Source organism: Oncorhynchus tshawytscha, linkage group LG20, assembly GCF_018296145.1.
Source record: "Oncorhynchus tshawytscha isolate Ot180627B linkage group LG20, Otsh_v2.0, whole genome shotgun sequence".
In the NCBI taxonomy this organism is placed as follows: Eukaryota; Metazoa; Chordata; class Actinopteri; order Salmoniformes; family Salmonidae; genus Oncorhynchus; species Oncorhynchus tshawytscha.
In genome coordinates this window covers 20456115-20479237 of record NC_056448.1, presented here as the reverse complement: position 1 = coordinate 20479237, position 23123 = coordinate 20456115, and the positions used below count along the sequence as shown (strand labels likewise).

The window sequence follows — 23123 nt, the reverse complement described above, 5'->3', positions numbered from 1 at the left end:
AACATCGCCAAGATCATGATCGTATATCACTCCAACTCTTTCCATCTCCAACTAAATTGTGCTGTTTCATCAACAAAATAAAGGGCACCATCATGATTATCCCTGAAGGCCAACCAAATAAAATAAGGTGACGTCAGTGCTGTGCCAAGCCACGGGCATGTCTAAAGCAGAGTTCAGGGGAGTTCGCAGGCACTTTGGCTCCCCGTCGCACCGGCCAATCAATGGAGCACTTAGTTATTTATGTACGGTAATTGGTTGGCAGTGCCGCTCTGCACGGACGGCTAAGAGACGCACGGCACAGACACACCGGAGAACATCCGGAAACATTAACGCTGAGCAACAGGCCCGTCCAATGATAAAGCCAACAAAGCCAAAGGAAGCCTCCCAATAAGCCATAACACTTAGTCAGTCATCCAGAGGAAAGTGATTATCTGATGCCTTCTGTATTCCCCAACCACCCTATCAACCCACCACCACAAACAAAGAAACATACGCACACACATGCAAGCATTGACATGCACACACGCACACAAAAAATGACTCAAGCACACATGCGCAGACACACAGGTCATTCTTGAATTGCAGTGGCATGAGCATTAATTGACTTTGCAACAATGAAAAACACTTTAAAATGACAGAAACACATCATACATGTGTTTGTTTATATTGAACTGTTCATCAATGATAAAACATAATGCAAGTCCTTCAAACTGCAAAACTTCACCTTAAAGTAACTGTCCAGATTTCTATAAAATGAGTGAAATAGTTTTCCTTCCAAAATAAATATAGTTAAAAAACAGCTTTTCTGTTTTGGAATGGTGTGGGTGTACCCAAACAAGAAAATGGTGTGGGCCTGTCATTAAACATATTAATGCGAGCAGACTGCTGATTGGTTGATCGAATATCTATCTATTATTGAACGCTAGAAAGTAAACAAAACTATTTAGAGCAGCACCGCAGATATTGAGATGAGCGAGATGCAAGATTTTGCTCTCACATAGTATCTGTGCATGTGCTGTGTCCCCACAGTGACCATACATACATATCTCAATCAGAAGCCATGGATTACAGGCAACATCCTCACTGAGCTAAAGGCTAGAGCTGCCACTTTCATATATACTTCCATTCATTTTTTTATCTGGTACCCGGCTACCTTCAGACCAGTCTTGTGAGGCTTGTGGACATCCTAGAGCAAAATAACCAACATGTACGTGTTCGTGACAGACTCACCTTTCCATTTTAGCATTTATCCCAAACTGTTCGGATGCTACAGACAAAAGTTGGCACTTCAGACGAGTCCCGTGATGCTTGTGGGGGGCGGTCATAGAGCATGGTGTTCATGTGAGTCTCATCTTTCCATAGAAGGGTCATAATATTTTTGTAGGCCAAACCATTCTTTTTCGTGTGAAGACCGTCTCATGAAGATGTCTCATGGTCAGACAAACACGGCTCTAGCTCTGCCACCTTTCACCACAGACGCGGAAGGGCGACGTAGGCGGAAGCAGTTGATTGAGACGCAGCCAATGCAACAACAAAAAAAGATATCTAGCTTAAACTGATGAATTGGGATGTTTTTATTATGCTAATTAGATGTATTATGCAACCTCTCCCTGACCCAGTCTGTAATACCTACATGTTTCAAGCAGACCACCTTAGTTCCTGTGCCCAAGACCGCCAAGGTAACCTATCTAAATGACTATCGCCCCGTAGCATTCACATCTGTAGCCATGAAATGCTTTGAAAGGCTGTTCATGACTCACATCAAAACCATCATCCCACCCTGGACCCACTCAAAGTCGCATAAACCCCCCAACAGATTCACAGAGGACGCAATTTCTATTGCACTACACACAGCTCTTTCCCACTGTACAAAATGAACACCTATGGGAGAATGCTGTTCATTGACTACAGCTCAATGTTCAACACCATAGTGCCCTCCAAGCTCATCATTAAGCTAAGGACCCTGGGACCGAATACCTACCTCTGCAACTGGATCCTGGACTTCCTGACGGGACGCCCCCAGGTGGTGATGGGAGGCAACAACATATCCGCCATGCTGACCCTCAACACAGGTGCCCCTCAGGGGTGCGTGCTTAGTCCCTTCCTGTACTCCCTATTTACCCACGACTGTATGGCCGTGCATGACTCCAAAACCTTCATTATGTTTGCTGATGACCTGTGGAAGGCTTGATCACCGACGTCAATGAGACAGCCGATAGGGAAGAGGTCAGAGACCTGGCAGTGTGGTGCCAGGACAACAACATCAGCAAGACAAAGTAGCTGATCATGGACTACAGTAAACGGAGGACTGAGCGTGTCCACATCACTAAGGATCTATCATGGTTCAAACACATCAACACAGATGTGAAGAGGGCACGACAATGCCTCTTTCCACTCCGGAGGCTGAAAGTATTTGGCATGGCCCTCAAATCCTCAAAAAGTTCTACAGCTGCACCATTTAGAACATCTTGACTGTCTGCATCACCACTTGGTATACTGCTTGGCATCTGACCGTAAGGCGCTACAGAGAGTAGTGTGTACAGCCCAGTACATAACTCGGGCAGAGCTCCCTGCCATTCAGGACCTCTATACCAGGCGGTGTCAGAGGAAGGCCCTAAAAATGGTCAAAGACTCCAGCCACCCAAGTCAAATCAAATCAAATGAAAGTTTATTTGTCACGTGTGCCGAATACAACAGGTGAGTGACATGCTTACTTACAGGCTCTAACCAATAGTGCAAAAAATGTATTATGTGAACAATAGGTGAGTAAAGAAATAAACACAACAGTAAAAAGACAGTGAAAAATAACAGTAGCGAGGCTATATACAGTAGCGAGGCTATAAAAGTAGCGAGGCTACATACAGACACCGGTTAGTCAGGCTGATTGAGGTAGTATGTACATGTAGATATGGTTAAAGTGACTATGCATATACGATGGACAGAGAGTAGCAGTAGCGTAAAAGGGGGGGTAGTGGGTGGCGGGACACAATGCAGATAGCCCAGGTAGTCTGTTCTCTCTGCTAACGCATGGCAAGCAGTACAGATGCACCAAATCTGTAACCAACAGGACCCTGAACAGTGTCTACCCTCAAGCCATAAGAGTGCTAAACAGTTTGTTAAATAGTTAAGCAAAAAGCAAAAAGCTCATCACATTCCCAGTGGGTCAGAAGTTTACATACACTAAATTAGTATTTGGTAGCATTGCCTTTAAATTGTTTAACTTGGGTCAAATGTTTCGGGTAGCCTTCCACAAGCTTCCCACAATAAGTTGGGTGAATTTTGGCCCATTCCTCCTGACAGAGTTGGTGTAACCGAGTCAGGTTTGTAGGCCTGCTTGCTCCCAAGGATAAACCAGACTTGTGGAGGTCCCCCCAAACAATTCTAAGGTCTTGGCTGATTTCTTTAGATTTTCCCATGATGTCAAGCAAAGAGGCACTGAGTTTGAAGGTAGGCCATGAAATATATCCACAGGTGCACCTCCAATTGACTCAAATGATGTCAATTAGCCTATCAGAAGCTCCTAAAGCCATGACATCATTTTCTGTCATTTTCTGTTGTGTTTAAATGCACAGTCAACATAGTGTATGTAAACTTCTGACCCACTGGATGTAAACTTCTGACCCACTGGAATTGTGATACAGTGAAATAATCTGTCTGTAAACAATTGTTGGAAAAATTACTTGAGTCATGCACAAAGTAGATGTCCTAACCGACTTGCCAAAACTATAGTTTGTTAACAAGAAATTCGTGGAGTGGTTGAAAAACAAGTTTTAATGACACCAATCTAAGTGTATGTAAACTTCCGACTTCAACTGTATATTACCTCGTAACCCTGTGCATTGACTTGGTACTGGCACCCCATATATATATATATATAAGTTATCATTACTCATTTATTACTACCTTTAATATTACGTTTTACTTCTCTCCCTGCATTGTTGGGAAGGGCCCATAACTAAGCATTTCAGTGTTAGTCCATACCTGTTGTTTATGAAGCATGTGACAAATACATTTTTTGAGAATGGTTAAAATAATTTAAAGTCAAAAGCTACCATATTAGTTGATTTAGAATGGGAAGATGTACCCAAATAAACTTAAATAAATTAAATAATTATAGATAAATTAACATATTTCCCCCCAAAATGTCATGGCCCAATGCTATCGCAATTTAAGAACAACCCACATACACACAGACTTGACTGATTCCCACATGTGGTCATTCTCTTTCACTGCAGAAGCGCCAGAGATGATTTGTGATGTGAATTTCAGTATTTGAGATGGAGATCGAGATGAAACCAGCTCAGGCCATATAGAGGCAGACACTGAGAATGGAATGCCTCCAGAAGCCAATGTTGGCATCCCACGAAACTACGGTAACATAGTTAGCTCTAAAAGCCCATGGAAACTGAGTTCCTCAGCCTCACTCACTTAGTGCTGTGGATCCAGCTCTGGACAGTGCAGCAGCAAAACAGACTGTGCAGCAAGAGATAAAGAGAGAGGAAAAAAGAATGACTGAATCAGAGCGAAAGAAAGAAAAGTAGAGGAAACGGAATTTAAAAAACAGAGCCAGAGAAAAACTGAGAAAGGAGAAGACGGTGTGTATTCTTTTAGTGTAATGTAAGGGAGATAGGCTGGGTTGCCTCCAGCGAGCCGATAGGATCAACAGGCCTCCAGCAGTCAGTCAGTCAGGTCTTTCCCCTTATTTACTCTCCAACACAACCCCCTCCAAATGAGCCAGCAGAATGAACCCATATTAAGGGGGAGCACACTAGGCCCTAACCAACACTGCCATCCACAGCAACCATATAGTGACTTTCCTGAGAGTGACAGACAAGGTTAGAGAAATTAAATGGGGATGAAAGTGATTGCATTTCTTGAGATAATGAGATCCCCCGCCAACCACGTGGCTGATTGTTGGCTGAGAGAGAGAGAGAGAGAGAGAGAGAGAGAGAGAGAAAGAGAGAGAGAGCGAGAGAGAGAGGGAGAGAGAGCGATGACCTCCTCTACAGTCCTCTACAGCCCGCACCTCAGTCAATGGGAACCAGGTCATCAGCAAACACAACAGGAAGCCTTTGGGGAGCACATGCATGCAAACTCATAGACAAACATGAGAAATGATCTCAAATGCTGTGGGAGGATGGGTGGAGACCCCAGCTCTGGCCGGCCTTGCTTGACTGCACAGCTGCACTCACAACTGAAACATAGACAAACCGATTACGGCCCTGTGTTAACGTTTCAAAGAGTAATGCAATCCAGTCTCAACTGGGTAAACAGGGGGGAATCTAATTGTGGCTCGGAAGGGGTAGGAGAGGTAACACCAACCAAAAAACAACAACAGAGCAGACAGGAGCCTTTTAGGGATATATGGGAAGTGTTAATATGTTAAGCATGTTTAGAATATAACAAAATATGTGACACACAAACACAGGAAAATCTCTCCACGTGACCGGGCGCAATTCTGCATGCAGCCAAAACACGGGGCGGAACTACATCCTGTTATACATCCAAGATGGCGTAGCAGTGGGGATGTCTGTTTTGATTGTCATTTCCCATCCCTTGAATACATTATATAATTTTTCTTCGTATATATTTCGTATATATTTGTATTATTATTATTTTTTAAATCTAATTTTCCATCTACGGACTGAACATACTCTCCTGCAACCCGCCTCACACAATGTGGTATGGATCTGATATTTTTACACTTTTGAACCGGAATCCCCTTCAGGAGCTAGCCAGCTAACTAGCTACTAGTCAGTTAGTCACTGCTAGCGGCCATCACGGTTAACCCAGACTGCCAGCCTCAGCCCAGGCTACACAGCGCGATATCTACACAGAACATATCGGATTGCTTTTCTCTATCACATCTCTGGATTCCTACCGTAAGCTCTAAACCTTTACTCGGGATCATTCGAGTGGCTACTCCTGTCTAACGTCTTTGTCCCGAAGCAAGCACCAGTTAGCCTGGAGGAAGCCTCAAGCTAGGCCCTTCTCCCAGCTAGCCAAAGAATTCCATCAGATAATTCCTGTGCTTCAATACCTCTTCTGTCAATTGGCCGGGACCCTTTGCTGGCGACACGGAGCCCCGCCGATCCATCACGACTGGTCTGCCGACGTAACCGTCCGAGGGGGTTTCAACATACTCTCCCATTGCAACGTTCCCCTGAGGCCCATCTGCTAGCCCCGGCCTGCTAGCTGTCTGAATCGCCATGCCTACAGCTCGCCTAGCTACTCACTGGACCCTATGATCACTCGGCTACACATGCCTCTCCCTAACGTCAATATACCTTGTCTATTGCTCTTTTGGTTAGTCATTTTGGTCTTATTTCACTGTAGAGCCTCCAGAACTGCTCAATATACCTTAGCTAGCCCTTATGTTCCAACCCCCACACATGCGGTGACGGCACCTGGCTTAAATGGTGCCTCTAGAGACAAAACATCTCTTATCGTCACTCAATGCCTAGGCTTACCTCCACTGTACTCACATCCTACCATACCCTTGTCTGTACATTATGCCTTCAATCTATTCTTCCGCACCCAGAAACTTGCTCCTTTTACTATCTGTTCTGAAATCACTAGATGATCAGTTCTTTTAACCTTTAGCCGTTCTCTTATCCTACTCCTCCTCTGTTCCTCTGGTGATGTAGAGATTAACGCTGCAGCCCCCAGCATCACACCCATTCCCCAGGCGCTCTCATTTGTTGACTTATGTAACCGTAAAAGCCTTGGTTTCATGCATATTAACATTAGATTCCCCCGCCCTAAGTTTGTTTTATTCACTTTTATGCCAACCTAGCCATGTCTGAATCCTGGCTCAGGAAGGCCACCAAAAATCCTGAAATTTCCATCCCTAACTATAACATTTTCTGAAAAGATAGAACTGCCAAAGGGGGCGAAGTTGCAATCTACTGCAAAGATAGCCTGCAGAGTTCTGTCATACTATCCAGGTCTGTGCCCAAACAATTCGAGCTTTTACTTTTAAAAATCCAACTATCCAGAAACAAGTCTCTCACCGTTGCCGCTTGTTATAGACCCCCCCTCGGCCCCCAGTTGTGCCCTGGACACCATATGTGAATTGATCGCCCCCCCTATCTTCAGAGTTCGTACTGTTAGGTGACCTAAACTTGGACATGCTTAACACCCCGGTCGTTCAACAATCTAAGCTAGATGCCCTCAATCTCACACAAATCATCAAGAAACCTACCAGGTACAACCCTAAATCCGTAACCATGGGCACCATTTTAGATATCTTTAGATATCTCCCTGACCAACATGCCCTCTAAATACACCTCTGCAGTCTTCAACCAGGATCTCCACGATCACTGCCTCATTGCTTGCGTGCGTACTGGGTCCGCAGTCAAACGACCACCCCTCATCACTGTCAAATGATCCCTAAAACACTTCAGTGAGCAGGTCTTTCTAATCGACCTGGCTCGGGTATCCTGGAAGGATTCTGACCTAATCCTATCAGTAGAGGATGCCTGGTTGCTCTTCAAAAGCGCTTTCCTCTCCATCTTAAATAAGCATGCCCCATTAAAAAAATGTAGAACTAAGAACATATGCAGCCTTTGGTTCACCCCAGAAAAACATCCTGTGGCGTTCTGCATTAGAATCGAATAGCCCCCGCGATATGCAACTTTTCAGGGAAGTCAGGAACAAATACACTCAGTCAGTTAGGAAAGCTAAGGCTAGCTTTTTCAAACAGAAATTTGCTTCCTGTAACATTAATTCCAAAAGAATTTGGGACACTGTAAAGTCCATGGAGAATAAGAGCACCTCCTCCCAGCTGCCCACTGCACTGAGGATAGGAAACACTGTCACCACCAATAAATTTACAATAATCGATCATTTTAATAAGCATTTTTCCACGGCTGGCCATGCTTTCCACTTGGCTACCCCTACCCTGACCAACATCTCAGCACCCCCTGCAGCAATCCAAAATTAAATCTAGAATCGGCTTCCAATTTTGCAACAAAACCTCCTTCACTCATGTCGCCAAACATACCCTCGTAAAACTGACTATCCTACCGATCCTTGACTTCGGCGATGTAATTTACAAAATAGCCCCCAACACTCTACTCAGCAAACTGGATGTAGTCATGCGTTTTATCACCAAAGCCCCATATACTACCCACCACTGCGAACTGTATGCTCTCGTTGGCTGGCCCTCATTACATATCCATCGCCAAACCCACTGGCTCAGGTCATCTATACATTTTTGCTAGGTAAAGCCCCGCCTTATCTCAGCTCACTGGCCACCATAGCAACACCCACCCGTAGCACACGCTACAGCAAGTATATTGCACTAATCATCCCCAAAGCCAACACTTCCTTTGGCCGCCTTTCCTTCCAGTTCTCTGCTGCCAATGACTGGAACGAATTGCAAAAATCTCTGAAGCTGGAGTCTTATATCTCCCTCTCTAACTTTAAGCATCAGCTGTCAGAGCAGCTTACCAATCACTGTACCTGTACACAGCCAATCTGTAAATAGCACACCCGACTACCTCATCCCCATATTATTACTTACCCTCTTGCTATTTTGCACCCCAGTATCTCCACTTGCACATCATCATCTAACACTCCAGTATTAATGCTAAATTGTAATTATTTTCACTTCTAGGGCCTATTTAATGCCAATCTCCTTACTCTTCTACATTTCCACTGTACATAGATTATTGACTGTACGTTTGTTTATGTGTAACTCTGTGTTGATTTTGTTGAACTGCTTTGCTTTATCTTGGCCAGGCCGCAGTTGTAAATGAGAACCTGTTCTCAACTGGCCTACCTGGTTAAATGGTGAAATAGAAGGTGAAATAAATAAATAAAAATAAATAAAAAATCTGTCCAATCCCGTTAGTCAAGTCATTGCATGGCAGTGGATGACAGGATGATACACTATCCTGTATTGATTAACACTAGATTATGCTCTTCCCAGAACACTGATGGATCCATATACATTGTGGAAAGTGTTACTGGGGGTGGGGTGGGGAGGAAGCGATATCCCACTGCTTTGCACTTCATGAAAAATGGCCTGTGTCATACAGGGAGGCCCCCTTCAGGGGGTGGGATTGTATGCTAACAACATAAGTAGAACAAAGGACACATTTTATTAATGTTCCAATGCAGCCATTTTTATCTTAAAATCAAAATCATTTCTGGGTAACAATTGAGTACCTTACTGTTATTGTTTTCAATTATAATGGTAAAAAAAAGAAACAAACATAACTTTTTAGCAAATATCAATTTCTCAAGCAAGAATTCTGCTAGGACTGTCTGGGAGTGGTTTGAGTGAAGAGGTAAAACTAAAAACCAGATGTTATTGGCGGCGAGGTTTGAAACTCTCCTTTGTATTGGTCTATTAACTAATTTACCAAATGGTGAAGTCACCTTGGAAGGTCAAAACGCCATCCCACCAAAACAGGCAGAAAATTCCGTCGGCCTTTTCAAACAGCTCTCACACTAAAAGGGCATTATCATAATTTTCACAATTTCACAGTGTTACTCAAACCTCATAGTGTGGAAATATATATAAAACACAGAAAAATCATGTTTTTTGTCTTTTACATCACTGGGCCTTTAATAGCCGGAATGGTGTAGCACTTTATTGTAATGCCTTCATGACAAAGCATTAACTTATAGATTTCAGAGTCAGGGTTCTTTTGTCCCTCTTAACACTTCCATTCTGCTATTCCACACTCATTTTCATGAACACTCATTTGATTTGATTCAATTCTACACACTCTTCTCCACTCGGACCAGTGTGATATATCTCCCCAGGCAGTGTATTTGGCCCCAGGCAGTGTACTGCCTATCCTGCTTGGGGCCACGCCACCAGATCCTCTCATATCACACTAGCTAGCAGACAGCGTGGCACCCTGGTGTGACTCACTACGTAGAAAGCCATCGTCACTTACAAGAAGAGCAGGGGATCATGGTGACCTCCTAGCATATTAATCTGTTTGGCTAATCTACGCCAGCCACATTACTGTCCATTTTCTCTGGCTAATATGTGACAACACTAGCCAGCTGGCCCGCACTATTGATTTATTGGAGGATACAGGGTGGTGAGAGTCAGCGAGGAGCAGGATAGCAGCATAGCATTTGACAGCGGTGAGGTGCGGTGTGGTGAGGACCTCTCTAGATCACTCAGGTTAATACCGTTAAAAATGGATCGAACATCTATATCTCCAGTTTCTAGGAACTCCATCGAATGGAGGACTTCCAGGAACTAGTGGACATTGGGTGGTTCACAGGAGGGTTAATGATGGCTGGGGTGGAAGCAAGGTCACTAGGGAACCCTTATAACAGGCCCATATTGAGTTTTAGGAGAGCCGAGCTGGTCTTAAGGATGCTCTAAGCTAATTTGATCCGGGCTTAATGGCAACTTGAATGGCATTGTGTTGTGGCTTTCTAGCCTGTTCGTGTTCAAATAAATACATTTGGTCAAAAGCGGTGGCTTCACACTTTTTTGGGGGGGTGACTAATTCTAGCTAGAGGTGGCAGTAGCCAGATCTGTTGTTGTAACCTTTCTTAGGGAGGCTTAGAGCTTATTGGATAAACCTGCAGCCTTGGTGCACTTGGGGGTAAACAGTTTCCGGGGGGTTTGAAGAAGACATCCAAACAAATACAGTTTTCATTCAATTACACCATCACCAGACACATCCCATCACTCACCCCCAGCTCCTCAGATTCAGCAGAAAGCACACAAAATAACAAGAGTTGAGAGGTCGCCTTTGTAAACTCATTCATTCTCCCTAAACCCTGAGATTAACAAATTTAAGGAGGCTGCACGATCCAAACCTGCGTCTGAACTCCACCTCCACGGATTTACGAAAGCAAAAAAGACGTGGGGGTGGGTGTCGTGGTGGGGAAGGGGGGCAAGGTGGGTGGGTGGGGGTCACTCGTCAAAATTTACAGCATTCTGAGTCATTAGCCTCACAGCCAATTTGTTCAAAAGGTCTGCCATAATTCAATCAGGGCCGTGCAGGACACAGGCCTGCTGGCAACCTCTACTGGCATGAGTTTATTTATTTATCCATTGAGGTATTGGGCTCCGTCACTGAAACAGGGCCAGGGGAGGGTTCTTCTAGGGGGAGAATAGCTAACTGCTTATCGTTAGGGCTCAGGATTGGTACGATATAGTCTCAGTGTGGGGTAGGATCTGGGGTTATGAAACATACATTCATAACAGGCCTGAATCAACACTTCCTCAGAGGTGGTAAGAGGGCTCTGTCATTATCCGTCTGGGAGATAAACCTTGTAGATAACATGTCATGAAAAACCGCTTCAAAGAACATTGTTTTTTTCCTCCTTTTGTTTTCTTTGTCAAATCCTTAAACTAGCCCTGTCGTAATCATAGCATTGGAGACAAAGTCAGAGAGTGACTATTTCTTTCTCTTTCTCAAAAATGATTTCCTGGAACCGAGTTGTTGAGGTGAGGAGGGGGACAGTGAATGCCATGTCAATGCCAGGATGAAAACAGGATCCAACTGATACAAGAGAAGGCCCTGAACAGACAATCTGTTGTTTTAATCCTTCACCCCATTTTTCCTGTAGGGCTGTTTTTTGAGAAAGCAGATTCCAGATAGTAACATAATACCTGTCTACCTCTGTAATGGGCAGATTGACGGAAGGAACATGACAATCCTCGTCAGAGGCAGTAAGGGCAGCAGCAGCCAGTGCCAGACGGCAGCTAGGCATTGAAAGCAGCAGGTAGTTTAGCATGCATGTTTAGCATGCATGGCTGGAGATACAAACTGGATTTATACACACAGGCACACAAGTAGGGACAACATCCTTTCCTTTTCGCTTCACAATAGACAACCCTGATTCCCTTATTTTATGGTGCTGATGGAATCTCATCTCATTTTAGTGAAAGCTTTTTGCATGGCCGTCTATTTCTAAGTCGGGGTGGGGGAGAGGGGGAAAACAAAAGGCACAGTCTCAATCAGGGGACTGTCTCTATTGTGCAGTAGAGATGCATGGTCAGGCCATTGTGTCTGCTATGCTAATAGAAGCAGGAGTCTTTGAGAGAGCCGGCCAAGAACAGCAGCACTGGCTTGTCTCCGTAGGGTCGATGACATCAATAACAAGCTAATAATCCCTCGCCAGCGATCCACCGCAGCCTGCCTCCCCACCTGTCCCCAGAACACCAGAGGGAAGAGGGGGGAGATAAAGAGGACACTTTGCTCTTCCTCACGGTTATGTATCGACAGAGCCCACTAGGGGCTGTCTGCTATTGATTGTGCTTGTTTTTTTTGTGGCTGAGAAAGGTGCTTGTTATGAGTGGCACGTACAGGCTGGGATCTTTGTTGTTGTGCATGTGTGTGTGTGTGATATTGCTGCTGTGCTGCCTGCTATAATGTCAGTCAGGCAGGGTAATTAGATGTTTGATTGGGGGAGCATGAACCGGTATGGTCTCGGGGGTGGTGGTGGTGGTGCTGTATGTGTCTGTGTCTGTGTGTGTGTCTCTCTCTGTGTGTGTGTGTGTCTCTCTGTGTGTGTATCTTTGTGCAGCCAGTTCGCTCAAGATCTACTGTGAAATTCGACGTCCGTCCAGGTAAGCAGAATGTCAGGAGATGTCTTCAACACAGGCCACTAGACCAATAGAAAAGAGAGTTCTAAACCTCTCTGCCAATAACAGACATCATTTTCTGTTTTCTCCTCCCCACTCAGACCCAGACAGTCCTCGCAAAATTCTTGCTTGAGAAGTTAATCCTTGCTAAGAAGTCATTTTTTTGTTTCTTTATGGCCATTTTAATTGAAAACAATCACAGGAGGTTACTTAATTGTTACCAGCAAATTATTTTATATTGAGATAAAAACAGCTGTGTTGGACTTTTAACCCTATCTCAAACATTGACCCTTACCTTAACCATTCAGAATTAATGCCTACATTTGTTTTGTTTTAACCCTATCCCAAACCTTAATGAATAAAGTTAACCTTCGGAATTGGACGCTAATGGACAAACATCGGATTCTGCAGTGTGTGTGTCCTTGTCTCGACAAACTATTGCTGTACTGATCTCGTTTATGCACGGGGGTATTGCTGAAACAGGAAGGTGCCTTTCTCTTATTGTTGCCACAAAGTTGGAAGCACAAAATTGTCTAGAATGTCATTGTATGCTGTAGCATTGAGATTTCCCTTCGATGTAATTCAGGGGCCTAGCACGAACCATGAAAATCAGCCCCAGACAATTGTTCCTCCTCCACCAAACTTTACAGTTGGCACTATGCATTGAGGCTTGTAGCGTTCTAATGGCATCCGTCCATCGGGCTGTCAGATGGTGAAGCGTGATTTAACGCATTTCCACTGCTCCAGAGTCCAATGGCGGCGAGCTTTACACCACTCCAGCCAACGCTTGTCATTGCGCATGGTGATCTTAGTATTGTGTGCAGCTGCTTGGCCATGGAAACCCATTTCATTAAGTTCCCAACGAACAGTTCTTAGGCAGCTTGGAACTCGGTAGGGAGTGTTGCAACCGGGGGCAGACGATTTTTACACGCTACGCGTTTCAGCACTAACGGTCCGTTCTGTGAGCTTGTGTGGCCTACCACTTTGCGGCATGAGCCGTTGTTGCTCCTAAACCTTTCCACTTCAGAAAAACAACACAGTTGACCGGGGAAGCTCAACCAGGACAGAAATTTTACGAACTGTCTTGTTGGAAAGGTGGCATTCTATGAAGGTGCCACGTTGAAAGTCACTGAGCTCTTCAGTAAGACCCTTCTACTGCTAATGTTTGTCTATGGAGATTACATGAAGGGGTGTCCACATACTTTTGTATATATAGTGTATCTACACTTAACACAAATATAAATGCAACATGTAAAGTGTTGGTCCCATGTTTCATGAGCTGAAATAAAAGATCCCAGAAATGTTCATTACGCCCAAAAAGCTTAATTCTCTTTTTATTTTGAGCACAAATTTGTTTACATCCTTGTTAATGAGCATTTCTCCTTTGGCAAGATAATCCATCCACCTGACATGTGTGGCATATCAATAAGCTGATTAAACAGCATGATCTTTACACAGGTGCACCTTGTCCTGGGGACAAAAAATGGCCAATCTAAAATGCAGTTGCAGTTTTATCACACAACACAATGCCACAGATGTCTCAAGTTTTGAGGGAGCTTGCAATTGGCATGCTGACTGCAGGAATGTCCACCAGAGCTGTTGCCAGAGAACTTAATGTTTATTTCTCTACCATAAGCCACCTCCAATGCCATTTTAGAGAATTTGGAAGTACGTCCAACTGACTTCACAACAGCAGACCACGTGTGGGTGAGCGGTTGGCTGATGTCAACGTTGTGAACAGAAAGCCCCATGGTGGCGTTGGGGTTATGGTATGAATTCACAGAGATACCGTGATGAGATCCTGAGGGCCACTGTCGTGCCATTTATCCACCAACATCACCTCATGTTTAGCATGATAGTGCACAGCCCAATGTCGCAAGGATCTGTACACAATTCCTGGAAGCTGAATATGTCCCAGTTCTTCCATGGCCTGCATGGTTACCAGACATGTCACCCATTGAGAATGATTGGGATACTCTGGATCGACGTGTCCGACAGAGTGTTACAGTATCCAATATCCAGCAACTTTGCACAGCCAATGAGGAGGAGTGGGACAACATTCCACAGTCTAGAAGAAAAAGAAACGCACATCTATTTAGGCGAGGTGCTGGCTAGCGGAGTAGAAAACAAAAATTGAATTACCAACGTTTTGACAACCAAGCTGTCTTCATCAGGATACAACATTCCACAGGCCACAATCAACAGCCTGACAACTATGCGAAGAAGATGTGTCGCGCTGCATGAGGCAAATGGTGGTCACACCAGATACTGACTGGTTTTCTGATGGACGCCCCTACTTTTTTTTAAAGGTACTTGTGACCAACAGATGCATATCTGTATTTCCAGTCATGTGAAATCCATAGATTAGGGCCAAATGTATTTATTTCAATTGACTAATTTGCTTATATGAACTGTAACTCAGTACAATATTTAAAATTGTTGCATGTTGCTCTTATATTTTGGTCCAGTTTAATAACCAAAGGCTCCTCTCAAGGGGGAAACGTCACTCAGAACAACAACACAGTCGTGACAAGACAATACAGTTGAATCCACAGAGAGTAAGGAAAACCATCATATTATACACAATCACATGCACGCACACGACTCTCTTCATTTATCCCCACCAAAAGAGAAAACCATGATGTCACCTTTCTCGACATACCAATTTATTTTGAAAGGTAACCCACTTACTCCACCTAGGGGGATTTTTGATAACTACATCTACAGCCAAGTATGATTGTGTCAAGTTCACTGTGTTGAAAGAATGTCCTTAACATACTGTATACTGTAATCTTATCAAAGCAGCTACATTAAGACTGGGTGTGTGAAGAAATAAAACATGTTTCCTTTTCTATCATTTCCTGTACAGTTACAATGAACTTTGGGATGAACTCTTTGACCAGATGGCACATCTATTTTTACCAGTTTATTTTATATTGAAATATAATTTTATTCTATGAAATTGCTTTAATTCCTGTTCACACCCAGTACACTGTACTGTTGTCTTGACACTTCCACCTACCTCTCCCTTTTCACCCTCCTTTTTCTCCATCCATGTTTCACCTATTCCATGATATCATTCTAGACGTGGCTGTTCCCCCCAAACCCCCATCATCACCTCTCCTCCACTAACCATCACCAACCATCCTCCTTTCCCTCTCTCCTCCTCCTCCTCCTTTCCCTTCACCTCCGTGGTGATGTAGCTCTTTATCAAACAGAGAAGAGCTCCCCATCGCCCCCTCTCTGCCACTCACCTTCCCTTCATCTCTCTCTACTGCCTCCCTCCATCCGTCTCCACCAGCGAAGTCTGGAGGAGCTGTAGGAGGACGGCTCAATGTAATGGATGGAACGGAGTCAAACACGTTGTGATTGATGTGTTTGGTACCATTCCATTGATTCCATTTCAGACATTACAATGAGCCTGTATAGCTCCTCCCACTAGCCTCTTCCCTCTCCACTGCCTCCCTCCCTACTTCCTACTTCCCTCTCCACTGCATATTTCCTTCCGTCTCTACTTCCCTTCTCCATCTCCCTCCACTTCCCCCCTTCTTCCGTCTCCACTGCCACCCTCCTCCCCTAGTTCCCTCTCCACTGCCTCCCACCTTTCCTACTTCCCGCTCAACTGTCTCCCTCCTTTCCTCCTTCCCTCTCCACTGCATCCCTCCTTTCTTATTGCCCTCTCCAATGCCTCTCTCCTCCCCTCCCCACTGTCTCCCTCCTTTCCTCCTTCCCTCTCCACTGTCTCCCTCATTTCCTCATTCCCTCTCCACTGCCTCCCTCCTTTCTTATAGCCCTCTCCACTGCCTCTCTCCTTTGAGCCTTCCCTCTCCACTGCCTCTCTCCTTTGAGCCTTCCCTCTCCACTGCCTACTTCCTTCCCCCTTCCCTCTCCACTTCCTCCCCCTTCCCTCTTCACTGCCTCCATCCTCCCCTAGTTCCCTCTCCACTATCTCCCTCCTTTCCACCTTTCCTCTCCACTGCCTCTCTCCTTTGAGCCTTCCCTCTCCACTGCCTCTCTCCTTTGAGCCTTCCCTTTCCAATGCATCCCCCCTTCCCTCTCCACTATCTCCCTCCTTTCCACCTTCCCTCTCCACTGCCTCCATCCTCCCCTAGTTTCCTCTCCACTATCTCCCTCCTTTCCACCTTCCCTCTCCACTGCCTCCATCCTCCCCTAGTTCCCTCTCCACTATCTCCCTCCTTTCCACCTTCCCTCTCCACTGCCTCCATCCTCCCCTAGTTCCCTCTCCACTATCTCCCTCCTTTCCACCTTCCCTCTCCACTACCTCTCCTTCCATAGTTCCCTCTAGACTGATTCCATTCTTCCCTCTCCGATACCTACTTCCTTCCCCTTCCCTCTCCACTGCCTCCCTCCTTTCCTCCTTCCCTATCCACTGTCTCCCTCATTTTCTCCATCTCTCTCCACTGCCTCCCTCCTTTCCTCCTTCCCTATCTTCTGCCTCCCTCCTTCCCTCTCCACTGCCTACTTCCTTCCCTGTCCACTGCCAACTTCCTTCCCCTTCCCTCTCCACTGCCTCCCTCCTTCCCGTGTTCCCTTCCCACCCCCTCAGGCCTTCCCTCTCCACTGCCTCCCTCCTTCCCTCCTTCCCTTGTTCCCTTTCCACCCCCTCCGGCCTTCCCTCTCCACTGCCTCCCTCCTTCCCTTGTTCCCTTTCCACCCCCTCCGGCCTTCCCTCTCCACTGCCTCCCTCCTTCCCTTGTTCCCTTTCCACCCCCTCCGGCCTTCCCTCTCCACTGCCTCCCTCATTCCCTAGTTCCCTCTCCACCGCATCCCTTCTTCCCTCTCCAATGCCTACCTCCTTTCCCCCTTCGGTCTCCACTGCCTACTCCCCCCCTTCCTTCTCCAATGCTTCCCTCCTCCCCTAGTTCCCTCTCCACTGCCTCCCTCCTTTCCTCTCCACTGGCTCCCTCATTTCCTCATTCCCTCTCCACTGCCACACTCCAACCTTCCTTCCCTCCCTCTCCACTGCCTCCTTCCTTCCCTCCTTCCCTCCGCACTGCCTCCCTCCTTACCTCTTCACTACCTCTCTCATTTCCTCCTTCCCTCTCCACTGCCTATTTCCTTCCGTCTCTACTGTCTACTTCCTTCCCTCCATCTCCCTCCACTTTCCCCCTTCTTCCGTCTCCACTGCCACCCTCCTCCCCTAGTTCCCTCTCCACTGTCTCCCTCCTTTCCTCCTTCCCTCTCCACTGCATCCCTCCTTTCTTATTGCCCTCTCCAATGCCTCTCTCCTCCCCTCCCCACTGTCTCCCTCCTTTCCTCCTTCCCTCTCCACTGCCTCCCTCCTTTCTTATAGCCCTCTCCCATGCCTCTCTCCTCCCCTCCCCACTGTTTCCCTCCTTTCCTCCTTCCCTCTCCACTGTCTCCCTCCTATCCTCATTCCCTCTCCACTGCCTCCCTCCTTTCCTCATTCCCTCTCCAATGCCTCTCTCCTTCCCTCTCCACTGCCTACTTCCTTCCCTCCCTCTATCTAATCTTCCTCCCTCCTTCACTCCTTCCCTCTCCACTGCCTCCCTCCTTCCCTCCCTCACCTATTTGGTGATGTAGTTCTGTACCAGATTATAGAGGAATCTCCCCCATCATCCCTATTCTGCTCCCACTATCCTTATCTTCCTCTGTTCCCCCTCTCTCCGTCCCTCCCTCCCTCTATCCTCACCTATTTGGTGAAGTTCACCTTTGCACCAGACTGTATAGGGTCCCCCCCCTCCATCCCTCCCTCCCACCGTCCCCCCTCACCTCCTTGGTGACGTTGTCCTGCACCAGGCTGTAAAGGGGCACGATGCGGCTGACCTCCAGCAGGACAGGGATGGGTAAGGGCTGCTCACGGCCTGCCTGATGGCACAGGTGGCAGGCCGAGGGGCAGCTGCCCTTCTCCTCACAGCGAATCTCCACACCGCTCACCAGGTCCTCCGCCAGTAGCTGGGTCTTCAGCAGCCCAGACAGGTAGCTGATGAAGGGCATGGATTTGAGCTCGCGCCTGCTGCCCTGGTCTGTCACCTCTGGGAGATGGAGAGGAGAGGGAAGGAGAGAGGGCATGTTTAGACAGTGAGAGGACAGGGTATGAAAACTGAAAAACAGTCTGTATTCTAACATCAGATTATATCAGTCCTAACCTTAACCATTATGAGAAATAGCTGACCCTGTGTCAGTGGTTGGGAGCAACACCTACCAATTCAAACACAGTTTGTGACAGACAAGGGAATTTACCTTTCATTTAGCTTTATTTACACAGGTTAGTCTCATTGAAATGAAATCTCTTTTGCAAGAGAGACCCCATCATTATTGATAGAAGGTTGTCTGAACGATGAGAGGACCAGATCCAAACACATATAGACTGACACACAGAAACTTGCATCAATGTATGTCTGCCACATGTCCTGAATTGCCATAACACAGGACTGACAGCTGCACTCACTACTTTCTATCCACTCCGTCTCCACTCTCCCCTGACTGAGTTTCACATGACCGCCTCACTCACATCACATGTTCTGCCATCTGGATCTACTTTCTATTGCGGTCAACCAAAATAATCCCTCATTGTCATAAACTCCTCCACCGGGAATGAACGGTGGGTGATGACTTATTCCTGCATAGTGTAAATAAGCATTGTTTGATTTTCTCATCGACGGGGAATTCTCGCGCATAACGTTCTGTGCCAGCGGGCTAAAGGTGTCACATTGGAAAGGAGTGAAACAGGGAGAAATGTTAATTGAGTGTTGAGTGTTTCCCTGGATGGATGGATGGATGGATTGATGGAATGAAGGAAGGAAGGAAGGAAGGAGGGATGGAGGGAGGGAAGGAAACAGCCATGTGTTGCAGAGGCAGCAGATGTGCTGTCTGTCTGTGTTGATGGGAGGAGAGACCAGACAGGCTGGAGAGAGGTGTCTCTCTCAGCAATGGCAACATTCAATCAAATGTACAATATGGAAACTGCTGATGGGAGGAAATTATATTAATCATGTGCTATGGAGGATTTTGCTTAATTCTTCCCAAAGTGTATTTATTGTGGGGGTCTTCATAACACCAAGTGGGTATGAATGTTTTCATGGTATATCAGAATGAGTAGTGTTTTTCCAATCTGTATACCTTGTCTAAGTAGTTCCATTACCTAAACTGTACATGTTGCTGCACAGGAGCAATGTTATTGTGGTTGACTATGAGTGAATTAATTCCAGCCTCAGTCTCTCATTGTGTGCCATTATGTGGCCTACAGGTTTACTCCAATTGCAGAGCAATCAACTGACTCATATCCGTCTCATATCCAGACGTCTAGGAAAAAGGCTGAGCTAGAGCTGAATCAACAGGGGGAGGAGAACACCAGGCAGAGCCAGAGGTGGGAACCACTGCATAAACACAATAACATGCAGATGTGTTAGCCTGCTACTCCCTAACCAAAGGCCAACCTCACACAGTCACACGGTTTGTGCTAGCTACACTTTACAGGAGGGAGGGCAAAAAAGAGAAAGTGACATTCTTCAAGGTAGAGTAATTGGGACCAGCTTAGAGTAAAAGTCATTTTAGTGCAGCCTTCGGAATATTTCAGAGGAAAAAGGAAAACATACAGTGTGTGAACTTAATCAGCATGTGTGTCCGTTCTCTTAAAACTCACTTGTCTTGCTTTCTTTCTCGACAGCTCTTTAAAAGCCCAGCCAAGTATAGGGCTAGTTATGCCTTCAGGTTCCAATCCCTCATACACACAAACACATTTCGAGCTGTACTAGCTCACAGAACATCAGTGAAAAATAGCTTCCACTGGGGTAGATGGGGGGGGGAGCAGAAATGTAACACAGGTGCAGATTATCTGATGTTTTCAGGATAAGATCACTAGTCAGTGACAGAGTTCTAAATTAATCTCCTATGTAAAAACAAACATTCAGACAGAGAAAAGGAACACCAGCTATAATGAGAACATTTAAACACTGAGTGTATAAAACATTAGAAACACCTGCTCTTTCCATGACATGGACTGACCAGGTGAATCCAGGTTAAAGCTATGCTCCCTTATTGATGTCACTTGTTAAATCCACTTCAATCAGTGTAGATGAAAGGGAGGAGACACTTTAAAGAAAGAGTTTTAAGCCTTGAGAGAATTGAGACATGGATTGTGTATGTGTGCCATTCAGAGAGTAAATGGGCAAGACAAAAGATTTAAATGCTTTTGAATGGGGTATGGCAGTAGCGCACTAACGCTCAACAGTTTCCCGTGTGTATCAAGGATGGTCCACCACCTAAAGGACATCCAGCCAACTTGAGCCCACATGGGCCAGCATCCCTGTAGGAACGCTTTCGACGCCTTGTAGTCCACGCCCCGACAAATTGAGGCTGTTCTGAGGGCAAAAGGGGGTGAACTCAATATTTGGAAGGTGTTCCTAATGTTTCGAGAATTCGGTGTACTGTATTTACTGAAGTAAAAACGACAAACACAGAGATAAGACCTGCGTGACAGTCGATACATTTCCTCTTTCATTCAACACATGCACGTGTGTGAGACAAACGGTACGTCATCAGGCAGTGTATTGTACGTGTAGTTTGATAATAGGCTGGTGTTGTGGTGACGCTATGGGCTCCAGACACAGGCCCAGCTACAGAGCAGAGAGCGTATGAAGGGACTGGAGTAGTGGAAGAGGAGGGGGAGGGATACTCTCCTCCACATCCTATGTAAACAGGCTCAAGGGGTGGACCTAAGAGTCCAATTACATGCACTCAACACAAACACAGAAAGAAGCTGTTATCACTTGGCCCTCACAATAAAACACTGTGATTATCCCAGGTTTACTGCAGGCTTCGCAGGGCAGCTCACATCATAGCCGGCCGCATATACACCCATCCCTCTTCCTTTCCCCTTCAACTCCATCCGTTACCTGCGACAATAACGTCTGGAAGTTAACATTAACCCGCCAAGCCTTAAATAGGATTGAGAGTATGAAAAGTGGAATATATGCTCCACTGTGATCCAGTCAGATACATGTTCCATGAAATACACTGAGATTCTAGGCAGACAAATCCTATTAAATTACTGAAGGGGCTTTGTCATGAACCCTCAAAGTTCCAGAAAGGGGTGAAAATATCAGCTAATTGGAATGAATGGTAGTAAAGGCATATTCCAGATTTTACTTATGTAGGAAGAAGTCAGGCATATGATACAGTACCAGTCAAAAGTTTGGACACACCTACTCATTCAAGGGTTTTTCTTTATTTTTCATTATTATTATACAACATAGAAAATAGTAAAGACATCAAAACTATTAAATAACACATATGTAATAACCACAAAAGTGTTAAACAAAATATATTTATATTTGAGATTCTTCAAAGTAGCCACCATTTGCCTTGATGACAGCTTTGCACACTCTTGGCATTCTCTCAACCATCTTCATGAGGTAGTCACCTGGAATGCATTTCAATTAACAGGTGTGCCTTGTTAAAAGATAATTTGTGGAATTTCTTTCCTTCTTAATGCATTTGAGCAATCTGTTGTGTTGTGACACGGTATGGGTGGTATACAGAAGATATCCCTGTTTGGTAAAAGACCAAGTCCAAGAACAGCTCAAATAAGCAAAGAGAAACGACAGTCCGCCATTACTTTAAGACATGAAGGTCAGTCAATCCTGAACATTTCAAGAACTTTGAAAGTTTATTCAAGTGCAGTCACAAAAACCATCAAGTGCTATGATGAAACTGGCTCTAATGAGGACCACCACAGGAAAGGAAGACCCATAGTTAGTTACCTCTGCTGCAGAGGATAAGATCATTAGAGTTACCAGCCTCAGAAATTGCAGCCCAAATAAATGCTTCACAGAGTTCAAGTAACAGACACATCTCAACATCAACTGTTCAGAGCAGACTGCGTGAATCAGGCCTTCATGGTCAAATTGCTGTAATGAAACCACAACTAAAGGTCACCAATAAGAAGAAGAGCAATGGACATTCAATCGGTGGAAATATGTCATTTAGTCTGATGAGCCCAAATGTGAGATTTTTGATTCCAACCGCCGTGTCTTTGTGAAATGTAGAGTATGTGACCGGATGATCTCCGCATGTGTGGTTCCCACCATGAAGCAGGAGGTGTGATGGTGTGGGGGTGCTTTGCTGGTGACACTGTCTGTGATTTCTTTCAAATTCAAGGCACACTTAACCAGCATGGCTACCACAACATTCTGCAGCGATACGCCATCCCATCTGGTTTGCACTTAGTGGAACTATGTGTTTTTCAACAGGACAATGACCCAACACAACTCCAGGCTGTGTAAAGGCTATTTGACCATGAAGGAGAGTGATGGAGTGCTGCATCAGATGACCTGCCTCCACAATCACTCGACCTCAACCCAATTGAGATGCATTCTAGTTTGCTCTGTTTTTTGGTTAATTCTTAAGTAATTATCTTTTTGTTTTGTCATGATTTGGTTGGGTCGAATTGTGTTGCTGTCCTGGGGCTCTGTTTTTGTGTTTATGAACAGAGCCCCAGGACCATCTTGCTGAGGGGACTCTTCTCTAGGTTAATCTTTCTGTAGGTGATAGCTTTGTTATTGAA

The 23123-nt window shown here is 45.5% G+C and overlaps 1 protein-coding gene across 1 annotated transcript in view; it reads right to left on the bottom strand.

Moving 5' to 3' along the window:
- Positions 1-23123, bottom strand: part of LOC112219326 (astrotactin-2-like) — a 407720-nt gene that overhangs the window by 70148 nt on the left and 314449 nt on the right. The window contains exon 17 of the mRNA XM_024380472.2: positions 18329-18591. Coding sequence (XP_024236240.2) covers positions 18329-18591 — 263 coding nt within the window. The remainder of the gene's footprint in view (positions 1-18328; positions 18592-23123) is intronic.